At 41.9% G+C, this 17,882-nt stretch overlaps 1 protein-coding gene across 1 annotated transcript in view; it reads left to right on the forward strand.

Moving 5' to 3' along the window:
- The window catches only part of MYOF (myoferlin), a 152,194-nt gene that overhangs the window by 76,185 nt on the left and 58,127 nt on the right, over positions 1-17,882 (forward strand). The window contains exons 17-22 of the mRNA XM_040623930.1: positions 275-313; positions 3,791-3,915; positions 5,095-5,211; positions 13,460-13,637; positions 14,817-14,941; positions 17,109-17,215. Of these exons, the coding sequence (XP_040479864.1) occupies positions 275-313; positions 3,791-3,915; positions 5,095-5,211; positions 13,460-13,637; positions 14,817-14,941; positions 17,109-17,215 (691 nt within the window). The remainder of the gene's footprint in view (positions 1-274; positions 314-3,790; positions 3,916-5,094; positions 5,212-13,459; positions 13,638-14,816; positions 14,942-17,108; positions 17,216-17,882) is intronic.

Consider the following 17,882-nt stretch of genomic DNA (forward strand, 5'->3'; position numbering starts at 1 on the left):
GAGAAGCTCGCTGTTCTCAGATGCCTTAGGGCTGAAGAGATTTGAGTTATTTAATATGTGGTGGTCCTGCCAGTTGCCCCAAAGGTGTGAGCCATTTTGCATTTAACCTTGAGTTTTGTATAAATAACAAAATTTGTAATGTCACTTGGGTCTGAAAATGGGGTTTTTCTGGTGTCACTAAACCACTTACCTGCACTGGGTTTGATTAACTTTTTCAATGTTACAATGCCCATGTTTCTCTTGTTGTTTAACCAGTCATATTTTTACTATATAGATTTCTCATCTTCGGGATCTGGGGCTGCATCATATACAGGTTTATGCTTTGTAATTTTGCTATCTTCTAGATTTTGCTGTTTACTATTATCTTATTAAGATGTATCAATTGTCTTTAGAATTTTTTTTTTGACATTTTGCCGTCTCAGAATAGTTTTGCTGGAGTATTAATTTTTGTACTTATGCTGCGTGGTTGTCCTGCATGGCTGAGCTTAACACAAACGTGCTCCTCAGGCTTTGCTGCCGTCTCACGTTTTCACCTAGATGCATACCGGCCTATTTGGTGTCACTGTAAGCAGCTGTTGGTGAGGGACACCTTGTCTGCCATTGTTGTTTATGTCCAGTAGGTAGAGATATGGGGCACTCAATCACTTGTTCAAAACGTATGCAGTAACTGCTCCTCACTTTGAACACGGATCTCTAGGTTGGAAGACACTAAATGATTGTACCTTGAAGGTCTTCATCTTCCAAATAGGGGGGATCATGATATGTCTTTTGGTTTGTACAGCACTGGCCATTCTTTGCAAGTTTGCTCAGTGGTCTCACATTTGACCCTCACAACTCTCCTATTATTATGGTTCCTCAAATACGTGAGGACCCTGAGGTTTACAGAAGTTTGTCATCTTTCAAGTTAGCATGGTGATCCCAGCCATGCTAATTACCCAGGGTTGTGGTGAGAGGGAAAAGAGATATTGGAAGTGAGAAAGCTTTCCAAATACAAAGCGCTATTGTCTGCCTTTGTGTTACTGGCGTGATGCCCCATTCATATTCATTTTTAAAAATCGATCTTTTTATCTTAGCATCAAACTTTATGTGAATATTCAGTAGTCCTTAGGTTTATAAGGAACTTGGCAGATGTGGTAATACTTCATGACTTCATTCATTTGTTCTGCCAATCAAAGAATATTTATGTGGTAACTCCCCATGGTAGAACCAGTCCTTAGTGTTTAGAGAACCACAATAAAATATGGTTGAATCCTTCCCCATCCACCAGCGGAATTTATAATGTCATCCAAAATAAGCAGCTATTTGAAGTTCAAAAATTAAAATGTAAAGTGATACCGTATAGAAATCCAACATGCAAAGGAGCCTCGGAGAGGCAAACGAAGTATGGAAAATATTGTTTGAAAAGCGGATCAGAGGAAAAGGTTGATGGCCAGGCTAAGGAATTTTTGTTCGTTGGAAGTTTGATGTGACAATTGTGCATAAAGTGGGTTAGGAAAATTTGGGGGCAGGAAGAGACTTAGCTTGTGAGACTCGGCTTTCCTGAGAGACAGTGCTGAGGGGTAAACACATAGAAGGAAGGCTCTCCATGCTACTGCATAACCAACAAGTCAAAGGGTTTAAAAACCCTAAAAAGATTTGCTTGGACAAAACGAATTAAGCTCTTGATATCACGATAACACGCAGGAAATCATTATTGACTATATGTGTCTTCATCCCTGGAAATTCTTAATGAAAAGCAAATACTCATGACAAACAACATCAGTCACCCATGGGAACTGGCTGGGGGTGCATGGGGCTTGACCAGATGGGTGGTGTACTGGAAGGTACCCTTGTCTGAATTATGAAACTCAAGATCTGGGCCTAAATCTGTCATCTTCATGGACCTTTGACAAGTCATGTCACTTCTGTGGGCTTCAATTTGCCCATCCATAATGTGCCGTGACTATGGTGTAAGAGTTTTACTGTCCATTCTTTCTTGAACATTCTGTGATTCAACTTCTGGAAGTGACTTCCTTTTCTCACTATGGATCTATGCTTTAGTTTCTCACAACAGATATTCTAGTACAAGGAAAGAAATCTAAACCCTATTAATTATTAATAATTAATCAGTCAACTTTGTCATGTTCCATATGGCGGAGTAGATAAAACCAAACCAATTCATATGTCCAGATATAATAGTCATTTATTTCATTCTGCTCATTTGGTAACATGGTAGCACGATCCAGAGAAATCTCTGTTGGAAAAATTCTTGGTCCCTATTTGGGTTTCACAAGAAATTTCCAGACAGGCATGAAATATGGCCCTCCAGGGTGTTACCAAATCTCACTCTTAGGCTGTCAGTTATCACTTTCCTACATCTTAATTTAACTTTTTCTTTTCTCTTGCTTTCTTCACTGAGATTGCTGTTCAACTAATTTCTGCTGGGGTGCATGGTTCCTACCTCATCTCAAAAGTGCCCAAGCTCATTTACACATGTATAAGAGCCTCAAATAAAAAGAAATTGCAAAAAAAAGAAACATACTTATATACAGTTTGGTCAGCTGTTCACTAATGGGCATTCTGCTCACCTGTCACATTTATCTTTCTCCCTTACATTTAAGCATAGTGTTGGAAAGGGCCATAGAGATGATGTAGTTAATTTCTCATCCATAGGGGAATTGTCTTGATGATAATCCTGAAAGTCTTGGCCTCAACATTTCCTCTGTCCCCAGTACAGTCTGTCCCATTGTTTGACACCTCTAATTGATAGAAAGATCTTCCTTATATTGAGTGAAACAAAGAATGCCTCCTTGTAGCACCCCTCAGTGGTCCTTAGCTTTGCTTTTGGAAACAAGTTCATCCTTCTTCCATGTGGGAGCATTCAGGTGGTTGGAGGCAGACGTTATATTTTCCCATCTTCACCCACAATCTCCCTTTGACTCCACTATTTCTTTACATTGCCCTCATTTCCCCTCATTGCACTGGGGAGCACTTTTGCTAAGACAAGGTAGCAGAAATATGGAGCATATTGGATATTCACCAGAGGGAGAACGTTATGAATGGGAACTTTATGTTGCTTATAAATATTATATGGTCATAACCATAGGCAGACAGTTCATCGTTATGTATGAAAATTTTAAATGTCTTGTATTTTTTTTTAAGATTTTATTTATTTATTTGACAGATAGAGACAGCCAGCGAGAGAGGGAACACAGGGGGAGTAGGAGAGGAAGAAGCAGGCTCCCAGCAGAAGAGCCTGATGTGGGGCTCGATCCCATAACACTGGGATCACGCCCTGAGCCGAAGGCAGACGCTTAACGACTGAGCCACCCAGGCGCCCCAAATGTCTTGTATTTTTAATAGCATGTGCCATGTTTATGCTAACTACTTTAGACTAAGTGGCATTTTTTGGGAAAAATACAGTTAATCTGATATACATCATTTAAGTGACTTCCCCAAACTGTATAATCTTTTACCCCAATTACCAATGACACATTTAATTCAATGCCACTTATAAACTTGCAAAAAATGTGAAGATCAACTTGTAAGTCTTATTATTCTTTCATTTGAATAACATTCTCTTTCTGTAATAAGTTTACCTGAACTATCCCAAAAATGTTTTTTATTTAATGTTTTATAGCAATAAGAAAAGGGGGAATACGGCAAGTCTCACAGTGCTTATCATTTGTGCTAATACAACTAACTCACAAATTAGAGGAAAATACTCTCACTCAGCGAACTAATAACTAACATTTATTTCAATAGATTGAGTGTTAAAAACCTAAAATGTAATAATGATGTTATCTCTCAGCAAATACAGGAGAAACAGAGGTGGGCTTTGTTCCAACATTTGGACCTTGTTACCTGAACCTTTACGGAAGCCCCAGAGAGTACACGGGATTCCCAGACCCCTATGATGAGCTAAATACTGGAAAGGTTAGTTTCTCATTTAAGGTTTGTTATTAATGAACACGAATTAATGTGATTCTTTCTTATAATGGTTATAATTAAGTCTCATATCTAGGGGACTCACACACACACACACACACACACACACACACACACAAATACACACATAGATCCGACATGTGACTGATCAAGGTTGAAAGACAGAAGTCCCATGCTCCTCAAGTCTTTGAACGTAAGGTTAGGAGAGGATCCTGGAGGCCAGCTGATTTGGCAATTACGAATGCATGGCATGGCCATTGCCCTGGTCCTGCAGTTAGGGCACATGTCCATGATCAGTGCTGGCTCTTTCCTAATAAGCAAATGTGTGTTGCCTCAGAATTCTGTTCCATACTGTGTTCTAGGAATATGCCAAATGATTGGAGGTGACATGCTTGAAGAAACTGTTCACTATCCCCAATCCAATCCAACATCTTCCTTTTATAGATAAGGATATGGAGGCCCAGAGATGGGAAATGCTCTGTCCAGCACGTTAGAAGTAATGTCTTTGAGTCAGTTCTCAAGGCCCAAGAAAGGGACTGGGGTAGAGAGAAAGTCCTGAGGAGAGCTGGGCTAAAGGACTGACTGTGGAGGTGGAAGCCTTCCCTTACTCTCCAGAAAATTCTATTGCCAGCACTGCTAGGTATAGAGGGAGGAGTATCCGCTCTTCATCCTCATGCTCAGCCGCACCCAGAACATCTTCCTCTTTTATTTCCTGGCTACTCTGAGACTTGCCCTGGTTGCCAGCATGACAGCCTTCCCTTCCTGAAAAGAGGAGAGAAGGAGCCAAGTTATGCAGATAAATGCAGAACTGCTGTACTAAGGTAGGGTGAGGGAGACTTTGAGTACCTTCTACTCCCACCCCCAGCCTCCAGAAACCCCTTCAGGATTTAGAGCATGGCTTGAAAGCTTCTGACTTCAGTCATGGCTAAGATCCCTTTCAACCCTGGCTCCCCTGGGTCGCTTTGGGATCCTTCCTGAAGTCACTGGCTTTTCTTTCAGAAACCAGAGACCCAAATCCAACTGAGAGAGTTACTGGCTGACCGATTTTGGAGGTTAGGGCCATGGGAAGGAAACATGAAGTTGTAGCTGGATGAGCCTGACTAGAGAAAGAGTTCTTTTTGCTATTGTTCATACCTAGAGGAATAATCCTGTGTTGTTGCCTTTCAGGGGGAAGGAGTTGCCTACAGAGGCAGAATCTTGGTTGAATTAAGCACTTTTCTTGAAAAGACACCACCAGACAAAAAGCTTGAGCCCATTTCAAATGATGATCTGCTTGTTGTGGAGGTAAGTGTTGGAGTGTGGATGATGCTTGGTATGGAAGAGGGTATGTTAGAGGACTGGTGGCGGGATGGCTCTTACTGGCCTGCCTCAGCAAGTGGGGACATCCAGGAACTGAAGGGTCAGCTATGACGGAGTTGGAGAGAGACCGAGTCAGAACAAGGACCTCTTGATCTAATTAGCACCCTCTTGATCTATCTAAACTGAGACTTGCTTCATTTTTTGTGCTGTTTGCTTCCTACTGAAAACTGGCAAGAGTAATGATATCCCCAAACTGAATGGCCTGTTTGCTGATTGGGATTGTTTGGTTGTGGGGAGGTGGCCGCAAGAGCCATCCCAAATGGCGTCGGTGCCACCACTAATCATTTCCACTTTCAGAAGGAGGCATATCTCAGACTCCCCAGCATGTGAGGGGATATTTATATTAATGCCCACATTACAACAGCTCTGAGCGCCATTCCTCCTGGAAGGCAGGAAGTCTTCCAACTTCACCTCCCCAACCATTTCTTCTTCTCTTTTTTTTAATCAGCTCTTTCCCCTCTATGGAGACAACTTAGGCATAACACCCATGATCCATATGGTAGAGAGCTACAGATGTAGTTTTTTCCTAGTAAATTCAAATGTCAGTGTTATTAACTCAAGGCAATAAATACCAAAAGAAGAATATTATTATCACGAAACTATTCAATGCCCCATTTTTTTTTTGTCTATGAGTTGACATCTACAGTACAGATTTGTTAACATATGTGATGGATAGCCCAGTATTAAATTAGCCCTGTCTCTTTTGCTCACTAAATCATTTCCAACACACCCTATACCATTATTATGGGTTTTTAAAAATAAATTATGCTAGTTTATTTATATGTTCACTGTATAAGCTTAAGGTGCCCAGTTGTGTTGATGTGGTATATTTATATAAGACAGTATGATTTTTTTTCTTTATAAATGATTCTTTATTATATTGTGTTAGTCACCATACAGTACATCCCCGGATTCCGATGTAAAGTTCGATGCTTCATTAGCTGCATATAAGACAGTATGATTACCACTGTCGTGTTAGCTAACACTTCCGTCACGTCACATAATTATAATTTCTTTTTCATGGTCTTGGGAGATAAGTCTCAAGAATTACCAAGTCTCTCTCCATCAGTCTACTCCTTATCCCCCTACCTATCCCCACTGATGTACAGACACATAAATAATACCATTTGTGACTTAAAATACCAGTGATGCCATAATGCCATTCTTAGAGTTAATATCAATGGTTTTGACTACTCTGGAGTTATCCCAGAGTTTCTGATGTGTGGTCCGGAGTGATTTTGCTGAGCTGAGATGCTGGTGGGTGCACCTAGCCAACCACCCAGTGTGTGTGTCCGGGAGAGAGAGGTTCTGTGCTTCTGTGTTCCTGACACAGTGCACAGCTCTTACTTAGGTCTGAAGGAGTTCCCCCCGCCCCCCGCTCCATGTTTTCAGTTACTTTGTTACATTCCATGGAGGTGATGATAGAATACTGTGAATAATCTTGAATTTTAGGGCTTGCTACAATCTCAGGAACATCATCCTTGCAAATGATAAATCCGCCATAGCATAGTAATAAAAGGGGACCGTTGAAGACCTTGAGTGCTGGACTTATCCTGATTTTTCAAACCTTACTCATGCAGAATAGGTTGCAAATCAGGAAATGTCTCTAGAAGAAGTGTATGCTACAGGCTCATGCAATATAAACTCATTTTGTTTTGGTTTTTTACTTGTTAGACACAGAGCCAGAAGCAGCAGGTTCCCCCAGTCAGTAAGGTCCTGGTCAGAGTCTTTCTCTCCACCCCACAGCACCGTCAGCTCTGAAGTCCAGGAATTGTAACAGATCTTAACAAATTTAGGAAAGTGGGGGAGAGGGTGCGTGGAAAAATGGAGCTGCTTACATGCCATTTGCTGTGAGGGTCATGCAAGAAAATGGCTAGAAACCACCCAAAGGCCTCCATGGACACAGCTGGTATGGCATGCGTGTTCTGGACTTGAGTTGTTACAGATCAGCTCTTGAGGATGCCAGCTGGAACTTGGGCTTAGGCAGAAATGCTGTCATGGGTTCTCACAGTTACAGTGCCTCTTTTGCTGTGTTCTATCACCAGAACACAATTCAAGTCCGTGATCCTTCCTTTTATTAGAAGCACTCATAATGGAGGAGGGAGGGAGAGGGATAGGAAAATGCTCGACAAAGTATGGCCACTAGAAGGCAAAACGGAATTAGGTTTTTTACTCCAAATAATTACATACAAACAAAGAAGCATAGGTCATAAATTTAATAAAAATAAAAGCAAAAAAAACCCAAAAAACAAAAAAAGAGGGGCGCCTGGGTGGCGCAGTCGTTAAGCGTCTGCCTTCGGCTCAGGGCGTGATCCCGGCGTTCTAGGATCGAGCCCCACATCAGGCTCCTCCCCTGGGAGCCTGCTTCTTCCTCTCCCACTCCCCCTGCTTGTGTTCCCTCTCTCGCTGGCTGTCTCTCTCTCTCTGTCAAATAAATGAATAAAATCTTTAAAAAAAAAAAAAAAGAAAGAGTCAACAATATATAGTGTCCACAGTATATGTCAATCATATAAAAGAATGGCTTTTTAAAAACTGAAATAGAAAACAGTGTTAGTTTTCTTTGATCCAATAATTAAACCCAGACAGAAAAATGGCTTATGTCATAAATTTAATAAAAGCAAAAATGAAATCTCTACACCAAAATCCCAGTAACATTAAAAAGCAGGAGAGAAGCTGAGATTCTGAAGATGTAGTCACAGTTCAGGCAACAGGAGCCTGGCAAGAGGGTGAGCTGAGCAGATTTGCATTAAGCACCAGGAGGGTTAATGAGAGCAGTCAGCCTAGGAGGTTGATCCTGACCCTTTTCCCATTTCCAAAGATCCCATGTTCCAAGTCCATGCAAGGAATGAAACTTCCAGTAGCGCTGAAGAGGGAAACTTCCTTGCTATAAGATAATAGTACTAGTATTCGCTCTTTGACCCTGGTTCCTGACACTGAGCTCCTAAATCTCTGGGATTTCCTGGGTAGTAGGAGAGTCTTTTGTTCTAATGAGATGACTCATGGGCTCTTAGATTGAGGCTGTTCTTGAGAAAGACCAAGCCATGATTAGAAGCTTGGAACTTTCTGCCCCACCTCCTGTTCTCAAGAGAGGGGCTAGAAATTGAGTTAATGATTGATCAGACTTATGTGATGAAGCCTCCATAGAAATCCCAAAAATACAGGATTCAGAGAGCTTCTGAGTTGGTGAGCACATAAAGGTGTTGTGAGAGTGTTGTGCCTGAGACGGCTCGTCCTTTCCACATACACAGCTCTTCTACCTGGGTGTCCACCTGTAACCTTTATCATATCCTCTTATAATAAACCGGTAAACAGTAAGTAAACTGTTGTCCTGAGTTTTATGAGCTGCCCTAGCAAGTTAATCAAACCTGAGAGGAGGTCATGGGAACCTCCAATTTATAGACGACAGATCAGAACCTGTACTTTCAATTGGCATCTAAAGTGGGGGAAGGGCAGTCTTATGGGACTGAGCCCTTAATGTGTCTCCAGGTAGATAGTGTCAGAACTGACTTAAATTGTAGGACACCCAACTGGTGTCGCAGAATTGCTTGGTGTGGGAAAATCCCCCCACACGTCTGTGTCAAAAGTGTCGACAGTGTGGTAATCCTCTGAGAGTAAAGGAGGAACACAGGAGCGAGAGTGAATTTTTCCTATTCAGTTGCCAAAGAGCCCCGAGCTGTCCCACCTCCTTAGAACCAAACCTGGACTGTTGCTCCAGTCAAGAGACCCTCTGAGAGATGCAGGCTGGTAGAAGAAGATCAAGTGTTGCAATCCCAGCCCTATCCAGACACCTGCAGACTTCTGGAACCTCATCCTGGCCACTGAAGCACCCCATTGTTTTGTCTCCATCATCTGAGATCTGTTCCTAGACAACCTCCTTCCTACTCCTTCCCAGTCTTTTTGCGTGGGACCTGACTGACTTCGGGAGTATTTTATGAACATGCATTCTGTCTTCTATTCAATTAGAACCTCCTTGAGTTCTCCCATTAGTCTGGCCTCCGTAAGTGCTCAATATATATTGCTTGAAATGGCACAGATTCTCCCACCAGCTCCACCAGTGGTCAGCCATCTTTAGTAAACAGACCAAAGGTGGCAAGTAGGGCAGTTTTCTTTGGCACAGTCTCCTTGTCACTGACCCTTAATGTCCCATGCCTAGTGGTCGCACAGCCACTTTTAAGAGCTGTTAACTTGTTACTTCTTCTCAGTATTCTGCTTAACAAAAATTTCCCCCTTCCCCAAATTTGCTCCTGAAACTCTACCCTATCCCACCTCCCTCTACAACATGCACTGGTCTTTGATGATTAGAAAGAGAGCCCCAAGGCCCTACAGAGTCAAAGAAACATCCATCATTGTTCAATAGATTATAATTTACATTCTTTAACTTCCCTGTTTTTAGCAGTTTTGCCCCAAGATTACTCAGGGAACGAAAACTGGGGCTCCAGACTTCTCTAAACCCTGTTGATTGTTCCTACTTCTCTCCACCTCTTGGAGCCCAGAAGGCACAGGGGAAGTGGGAAAGGGCTGGGGGAAGGCCGAATTCTCAGCTGCACTAGTCCAGAGCCTGGCTTTGGGGTGGGTGAACAGATAGTAGATCACCTGCCCTTGTGGAGTTTGGACCTGCGAAGTGGTCCAAGGCGCTGCCCCGTCTGGGGCGGCTTGCTCACAGTGTGTGCCGGGCTGTTGGCAGGTGTGGTGATGGCCAGAACCCAGATTACTATCTTAGAGCTCAAACTCTCCAGGGTGAGTTGAGGGTCCTATCAGGGCTTCTGCGGGTGACTGCAAGCTCTGCTCAGGAAAATCTGGGGAGATCTAATGGAATCGTGGCCACATAGAGGTGTGCAAGGCAGTGTCAGCCCAGCCGGAAGTGGCATCCCCACCCCTTCCAGAGCCTCCCCAGGCACCTTCTCTCTTCTCTGCAGCCCCTGCATTAGCAGATGGCTCCAGCTTCAAAACTCGTTGTTTCTGGGCCCTGACTTAGCCCCAAATTACATTTCGTATTTTTGCTCTTTCCCTTCTCTTCTATCTTCACAGATGGTTTACAAAGAAGAAGCTATGCTGTATCTATAAGTTCTGACTAATACAAATTACTTTCTAGTGTCTAATTGTCACACAGTGTAAACCAAACCCAGACTTCCCATAGTATTCCTGAACCATGGATAGTTAAGGAGGATTAGGCATACTACTTAGTGGGTAGTTAAGGGGACTCCTGACAAATGAGAAAAGTCTCCGACACCATGTCTCCCAGAGTGACAGTGGACTAATGAAAGGAAGTTTTTAAGTTCACAGTGCTAGGCAGAGTCTCTGGGATGGGGGGCCCGGCTCTAAGTATATTTTAAAGCCCCTCCGGTGATTCAATATGCAGCTAAGATTTCAAACCAATGTTCTGGAAAGACTTTCAAAAAAAATTGAGACACTGAGGGATTTCTGATGAAATGCTATTGGAGGTTTCCATTATACCATGTCAAAAATTCCTTTAACCAAAATGGAGATTTCGCAATAGTGGAATGTCCTGGGGTTCTTCAAGACAACAAACTACAGTCACTGTCAGATGTTCTTAAAACACTCCTCAAGAAGTTGAAAATAGAATTACCATGTGATCCAGAAATCTACTGCTGTGTATATACCCAAAAGAATTGAAAGCAGGGACTCAAATGGGTATTTGTATACCCGTGTTCATAGCAGCATTATTCATGATAACCAAAAGGTAGAAGGAATCCATTGATAGCAATCCATCGATAGATGACTGTAATCTGTACACACTGCTAAATTTATTACACAAAGATGCCATTAGAAGTGGCTCTAATGCCTTGGCAGCCTATATAAGCAAACCAGAACGTAAGCCTATGAATGCCTCAAGGTTAAGAAATCAAAACCAGGGGCGTCTGGGTGGCTCAGTCAGTCAAGCGTCTACCTTCAGCTCAGGTCTTGATTACCGAGTCCCAGGGTGGAGTCCTGCATCGGGCTGTCTGCTCAGTGGGGAGTCTGCTTCTCCCTCTCCCTCTGACCCTACCCCCTGCTCGTGCGCTCTCTCCCTCAAATAAATAAAATCTCAAAAAAGAAAAACAAAAAGGCAACAAATAGCAAATAACCAATTAGGCTTTCCCAAATAATGTGCCCACTTAAGCTATAGCCAGTCAAATAATTCCCTTGTCTTCCTTCCCCATTTGCTCTATCAAAGTCTTTCCCCTGGGTCTTGCAGATGGAGCACTCTTAACCACTTCTGCTCTGTCACTGCCCCATCAAATATGTTTGCTCAAATAAAATCTTAAAAACTTTAATATACCTCAGTTTATCTTTTGGCAATATAGTGCAGAATTAGTCTTAAAGAGGAAGGAAACTCTGACACATATGCAACAGCCTTGAGGACGTTACACTAAGTAAAATAAGCCAGTCACGAAAGGACAAATATTGTTTGATTCCACTTACATGAGATACCCAGAGTAGTCAACCTCACAGAAACAGAAACTAAGTGGGAATGGGGAGTTGGCGTTTAATGGGTACAGCGTTTCAATTTTGTAAGATAGAAGGACATCTGTGGATGGATGGTGGTGATGGTTGTTCAACAGTAGAATGACCCTGATGCCTCCAAACTGGACACTTAAACATGATTTAGTTGGTGAATTTTATGTTATGTGTGTTTTACCACAATTTAAGAAAAGAAGAAGGTTTTGAAATTATTGTCTAAGTACTTCTGTAAGTGAAAGAACACATTCTTATGCAAGGCAGAAGACCTACCCGTGATCGTGATTCATGTAATAGAATAAAGGCCATGTTATGAATGAATAACAAAAGAAAGGAAAATCAGTTAATAAATATCCTGCAGGGATCAAGTGGTTTTTGTTAGCTTCCTGGAGGTGAAAAGTGTCATTCCTTTGCTACTTAGATTATGGTACACAAATTGGTAGCAAGGTAGGGATGCAGAAAAGCAAATCAACAACAGTCATCATATGCCGGTTTGATAGCAGCGTGGCCTCCAAATCTCAAATTGAAGGACTGCAGATCTGGGAGTTCCTTCTCTAAGGGTGTTCAAACTAAACTTGGTATGGTGAGAATTTGTCAAACAATTCGAGTATTATCCTTCATGGGTCTCCACGAGTTCTCTAGTGAAGCACGTAGCCAATGTGGCTATGCTATAGTAACCACTAGAGTCTCACCCCAAGCTAGGGCAAGTGTCTGCAGAGACCAGGTGCCAGTAGGGACCCGGAAAGGTTCTCGATGTGAACAATATTCCGTGGCAGAGTGCCTAGGACATAATGAAATACAGCAGTTTATAAACCATTATATGGCTCTGTTTGACTAAGGAAGGCAAGGTACCCAAAGACCAGTGGGGATATGATCCACAAAGAAGGAGAGATGCCATCTGAGCAAGGATTTGGGACAGGAGGTGGATTCAAGAGACTTGAAGACCCACATGAAGGAAGGCCTGAAGGGCTCACGGTCGTGTCTGCTAGGCTGAAAGATCCTCATTGTGGTCATTGTCGGCCCTGTGTTCAGCTCCCTCACACACATACACTCAGGAAGCCAGTAATTTTTTAAAAAAGGAAGGAAAAAACAACGTTTGATTTCTATTTCAGAAAACAGAAAAAAAAGTTCACCTAAATTCACTTATTTTTAAAACCTTACGGTAAAAATCTTTATTGTTTATAAAACTCTATTGTTTTTTATTAGAAAATTAGTACTTAAATAATTCAAACAATTAAAAAGGTAGAAGGTAAGGCTAGCCATAATCTCTTTACCTTCCCCAACATAACTGTTAACAATTTTATTTCTCTTCTTCCAGATTTCCTTCATGCATATGCCAATATTAAAATATTCAGTGGGTTCACCTAAAAATATCTTTTTTCCATGTTTGCACATATGGATGTACCTGTCTTTTTATTAACTTTATTCCATTATACAGCTGTAACATAGTTTGCTTAACCAGTGACTTATTGATAGACATATGTATTGTTTTCATTTTTACTCTATTTCAGTCAACACTGCAGTGAACATCTTGGTACTTCTATCTTTGCCCACTTGAATGAGCACAAGAGAAACTGCTAGGTTTAAGAACATTTTCTACTGGCATATAATTCAATACCAATTATTAGGTTTAAAACTACACCTGCTAGAAACCCACATATGAATAAGAGCAAAACAAGTTTCACTGAGCCTCATGTCTGCTCATACTTTATAGAAATACCAGCGAAGGCGGAAGTATAGCCTGTCTGCCGTGTTCCATTCAGCCACCATGTTGCAAGATGTTGGCGAGGCCATTCAGTTTGAAGTCAGCATTGGGAACTATGGCAACAAATTTGACACGACTTGTAAGCCTTTGGCATCAACCACTCAGTACAGCTGTGCCGTATTCGATGGTAAGACTCCCTCTAACCATCTCTCCTTACATGTTTACAGTGGGTGCACCACAGGACTAGAAGCACCCGGCATATTCTCCCTTTGGCAGCCATTACATTCAGCATATGGTCTGTGGGAAGAAAAGGTTGAATGGGAAAGAGAGGTGTCTGGAGTTCAAGTACCTTCAAGACTGGTCAAACCCAAGAAGTCACAGGCTCTTTGCCAGGGTCTGAACCTTAGCTCCCCCTCCCATGTCCAACTTTCACACTGGCTCTGCCTTGTAAAATCATAAGATGGCAACTTGCTGAACTCTGAGCTTCCCCAGATCAGCTCCTGCTCTGCCCAACGCCACCCAAACAAGCCCCAAACTACTTTTAGATTGAGTAGTTGATGTGGGCAGGACTCTGGCTCAAGCCCTGGAAAATCTATCTTCTGGTCTTTATTCTATGACTCACCAGCACTATGACCTTAGCCACATCACTTAATTGTAACCTTCAGTTTCAGCCTCTTCTCCAAAGTTGCTGTGAGGATTGAATAGCTGTATTTGAACAAAGGTGGATGGGAAACTAGTGTATAAAATAAGTCATAATAGAAAGCTGAGTATGAGAATGCTCTAGTGAAGGTATCAACAAATGGTTTGAGAGTATACAGAAAGAAGAGAGAAATTCCAACTGAATGTTCCAACAGTATTGCCATAGTTTTTACCTAAATTCTGTACACGCAGTGTTAAAATATAAAATGTGCTAGAAAATGTTGGCTGATGATTCTTAACCATCGTAAGGCTCTAAGTAATACCAAACCCCATGTATCCAGCTAAGGCTTTAGAAAACAGAAAATTCTTTTTTTTTTTTTGCCCCAATTCCAACAAAAATATTTATTTAGAATAGCAGGTGCAGACACATACAATCTAACCTCTTATGCTGTGTATTTTCTGCGGCCATGTTACGTAATCATCAGTGATGTTCAGACACATGATCCTGAATATTACAAGATCCTGAAATTGTTGTATTCAAGTTATTAGGGTATTTTAGAGAGATTTTCTAAACAACTATCCCTCAGTTCCTTCAGATAAAACTTAAAAACCAGATTATCCCAAACCATTCCTTGTACAGATCAGTCAGTATTCCAGTTTGCACATCTCTTAATAATCGTGCTGTTTAAAGGTCCAGTGTTCACTGACTCTCAATGTTCTACACCAGGGAACTACTATTATTACTTGCCTTGGGCCCACACAAAGCCAGTTGTTACCCTGACTTCATACTGGGAGGACATTAGTCATCGTCTGGATGCGGTGAACATTCTCCTAGCCATGGCAGAACGGCTGGTAAGTTTATCTTTTCTACATTTCCTTTCCACCAAACAGTAAATTATGTGTTAGTTTTAGGCTAAACCCCTCTAACACAAGACCTCAGATATAGTGATAAGCAAGATAAAAGCTCTTTAGTAACACAGTTGAGGTAGGTGTTCCAAGGCTGGTATGGAGGGTCTTTGGTACTGGGGACCCAGACTCCTTCCCCCTTGTTGCTCTGCCACCACTAAGGAGTTGTCATTGTGCACATGGTTGAGGCGGCTCACTGCTATACCTGCCCTCCAGCCTGAGGGAAGGGGAGTGGGGAAGTAGATGACACAGGCCTTTCCCTTGAAGGGAAAGACCTAGAAGTCACACACTTGACTTCTACTCATTCGCCATTGGCCGGAACAGTCACACAGCCACGACTTACTATAAGGGAATTGGGAAATGCAGTCTTATGCTTGGGTTGGCAGATGGCCGGATGAAAGCCATCTTACTGAGGAAGGGGGTGGTGGATATCGAAGTAGGAGGACAACCCACAGTTTCTGCCACAATGAGGTGTGGCGTGGAGAATGGCTCACTCCAATAGAAACATGCAGTCCTTAGAACCTTACTGCTAAAGGAGTAAAAATCTCCACTGTGGGAAGAGGTGGGCTCAGAGGAACCAGAGCCTGACATTTGATACTCTTTTTGTAAACTAGAGGACCTTGTTTGGAAGTTTGGGGGTACCCTCTGGTAGAAACTGCATAGATGTGGTATCTGTAATTTTCCATCTAGTTGACGTTGAGGAGGAGAAGGGACGTATGGTTGGGAGATTTCTAAGTAAGTCGAAGATATTAAATTACGTCTATCAGGTGCTGATAAAAGCCATCTGTTATTAGAGTTTTGATTTCCAAATTAAATTAGTATTAATTTTTTCTAAGATCTAACCTCTGTCAGGGCAGGACCAATATATGTGGGGGTCCTGAAATATACCTGATCTAAGAGTCCATAGCAAAATCTAAAAATACTGTTTTATTTATAAAGACAATATTGAAGAAGAATTGTAGGTTTAAGTTAACATAAGCGTAATTGTTCACGTAATAAAGCTGCAACTGATATGCAGTCTAGTTGTGGTATTAACTTCCAGTCCTCCGTCTTGAGGGGATTAGTAAGAAATTGGTCACCTCTCTATTCTGGGTGTTCTTCAGCCTCATTCATCAACATTGACCAGGCTGTCCCTATTCCATGCTAAGCTGGATGGGATGGCGGCTTCCCGTGATCAGGACTTTTGGTAATCACGGAGGACCCTCTCTCCATCCGTCTGTCAGCAGATGCTCGAAGTGACACAACAGTATGTTCCGGGCTCATCTTGCACTCACCTGCCCCAGCCCACATCGCCATTTTCCCGAGAATTCTATTTCCTTTTAGAATAGCGTGTATAAACCGACATCTGGGCATCAGAATGCTGACTGCTGTGTAGATGTCATTGCCTCGAGGCCTTCTCAGTGGACAGGCTTAAACACAAGCGCGCACCCACACACCATTCACAAGTCAGTGTATTTCTAGATCTCTCAATATGTGAAAAGCAATGAATTTATAAGGATAATTCCAATTCCGTTCTAATATCAGAGGTTTATTCTAGCTTTCCCAGTTTCTACAGTTATAACTCCTTTCTCCAACAGTGAGAAACCTCATTTGGTCATTTGTTAAACCCTAAAATCCATAGAGAAACCACTGTGAAAAACAAACAAATTTAGAGTTTGATACGTTCATGGTTCTTTTCTTTAAACTGAGAGAGTATCATTCAAATATTATGTTCAAAAGTTATTTGGGTTAGTTTGGTGTACTTATGTTATTCATCTGTAATATAGGTCATTTGTTTCTGTTTTGTATTCCATGTTGGGGTTCCCTCACCCATCTTTGTTGGTTTTATTTTATTTCCTTTCTGAATACATAAAATACCTACGTGGTTTCGAAGGTTGAAGGTAGAGGAAACATTGTCCTATAACTTGTACATGTCAGCATTGATTGCATTTTGAAGGCAAGTAAATAGTGTTAAGCTATGGTGAGCATTTTTTAAATGTAAAAAAATTAAATGCTTTGGTTTTTCGGTTAAGCCTTTTGTGCATTTTTTTCTTAAAGATAAACATTAAACCTTTACTGAGTTTAAGAGCATGATGCACAATGACCAATTATTTTCTCTTTCCAAACTCTCCAGCAATTGAACCTAGAGGCTCTGAAATCAGGGATGCAAGGTAAAGTTCCTGCAAGCCAGCTGGCCGAAATATGGTTGAAGTTGATCGATGAAGTCATAGAAGATACAAGGTACGGTGATCTTGTTCCTATCTCAGAATTCCCGGTCTTGCTCTCCTCCCTAAAACTGTAAGACTAAAAGAGTCACCAGAATTGTTTCCAGTGTTTGCCTGAAAAATGAATTTGAGTTAGTCAAGATTCTCAAAAGGCCCTAGTCACTGGGAGGAGTCTCTGAATCACCACCAGGAAAAGCACCACTTTCGGATTCCATGCCAATTCTAAAGCAGCCTCGAGAGGCTGAGGCCCCTGCAGGAAACACATCCCAGCAGGCCCAGGCCTGACCCCTCCCGCCAATCCTTGGGTGCCCACTGCCAGGAGAAAGAGGACTCCTGTCTCCCACAGAGAATGGGGCTTAGGGGTGGAGCATTGACTTTGCCATTCAGAATAACATTCCTAATTCACAAACACAATTTTAGAAACAGGCTTTTTACTTGTCTTTTTTACTGAATGCCTATTGAACTCTGGCTAAGTTTCCCTTCACAAAGCCAGTAGATTTGACTTGAGCCAAAGAACCTTTTATAACTGACTTGGGGAAACAGCTCAGATCTGGGCATTTGGAAATCAAAGGGGGAAGTGATTCATTCCAAACTCATTTTAAATATTGACTAATAGTGCAGTGGACAGGGAAGTTACAAAAGAAAAGCATATTGAAAACTTCTCATAAGCAGCGAAAACCAGG

The sequence above is a fragment of the Ursus maritimus genome, unplaced genomic scaffold (assembly GCF_017311325.1).
Source record: "Ursus maritimus isolate PB19 unplaced genomic scaffold, ASM1731132v1 scaffold_7, whole genome shotgun sequence".
NCBI lineage: Eukaryota > Metazoa > Chordata > Mammalia > Carnivora > Ursidae > Ursus > Ursus maritimus.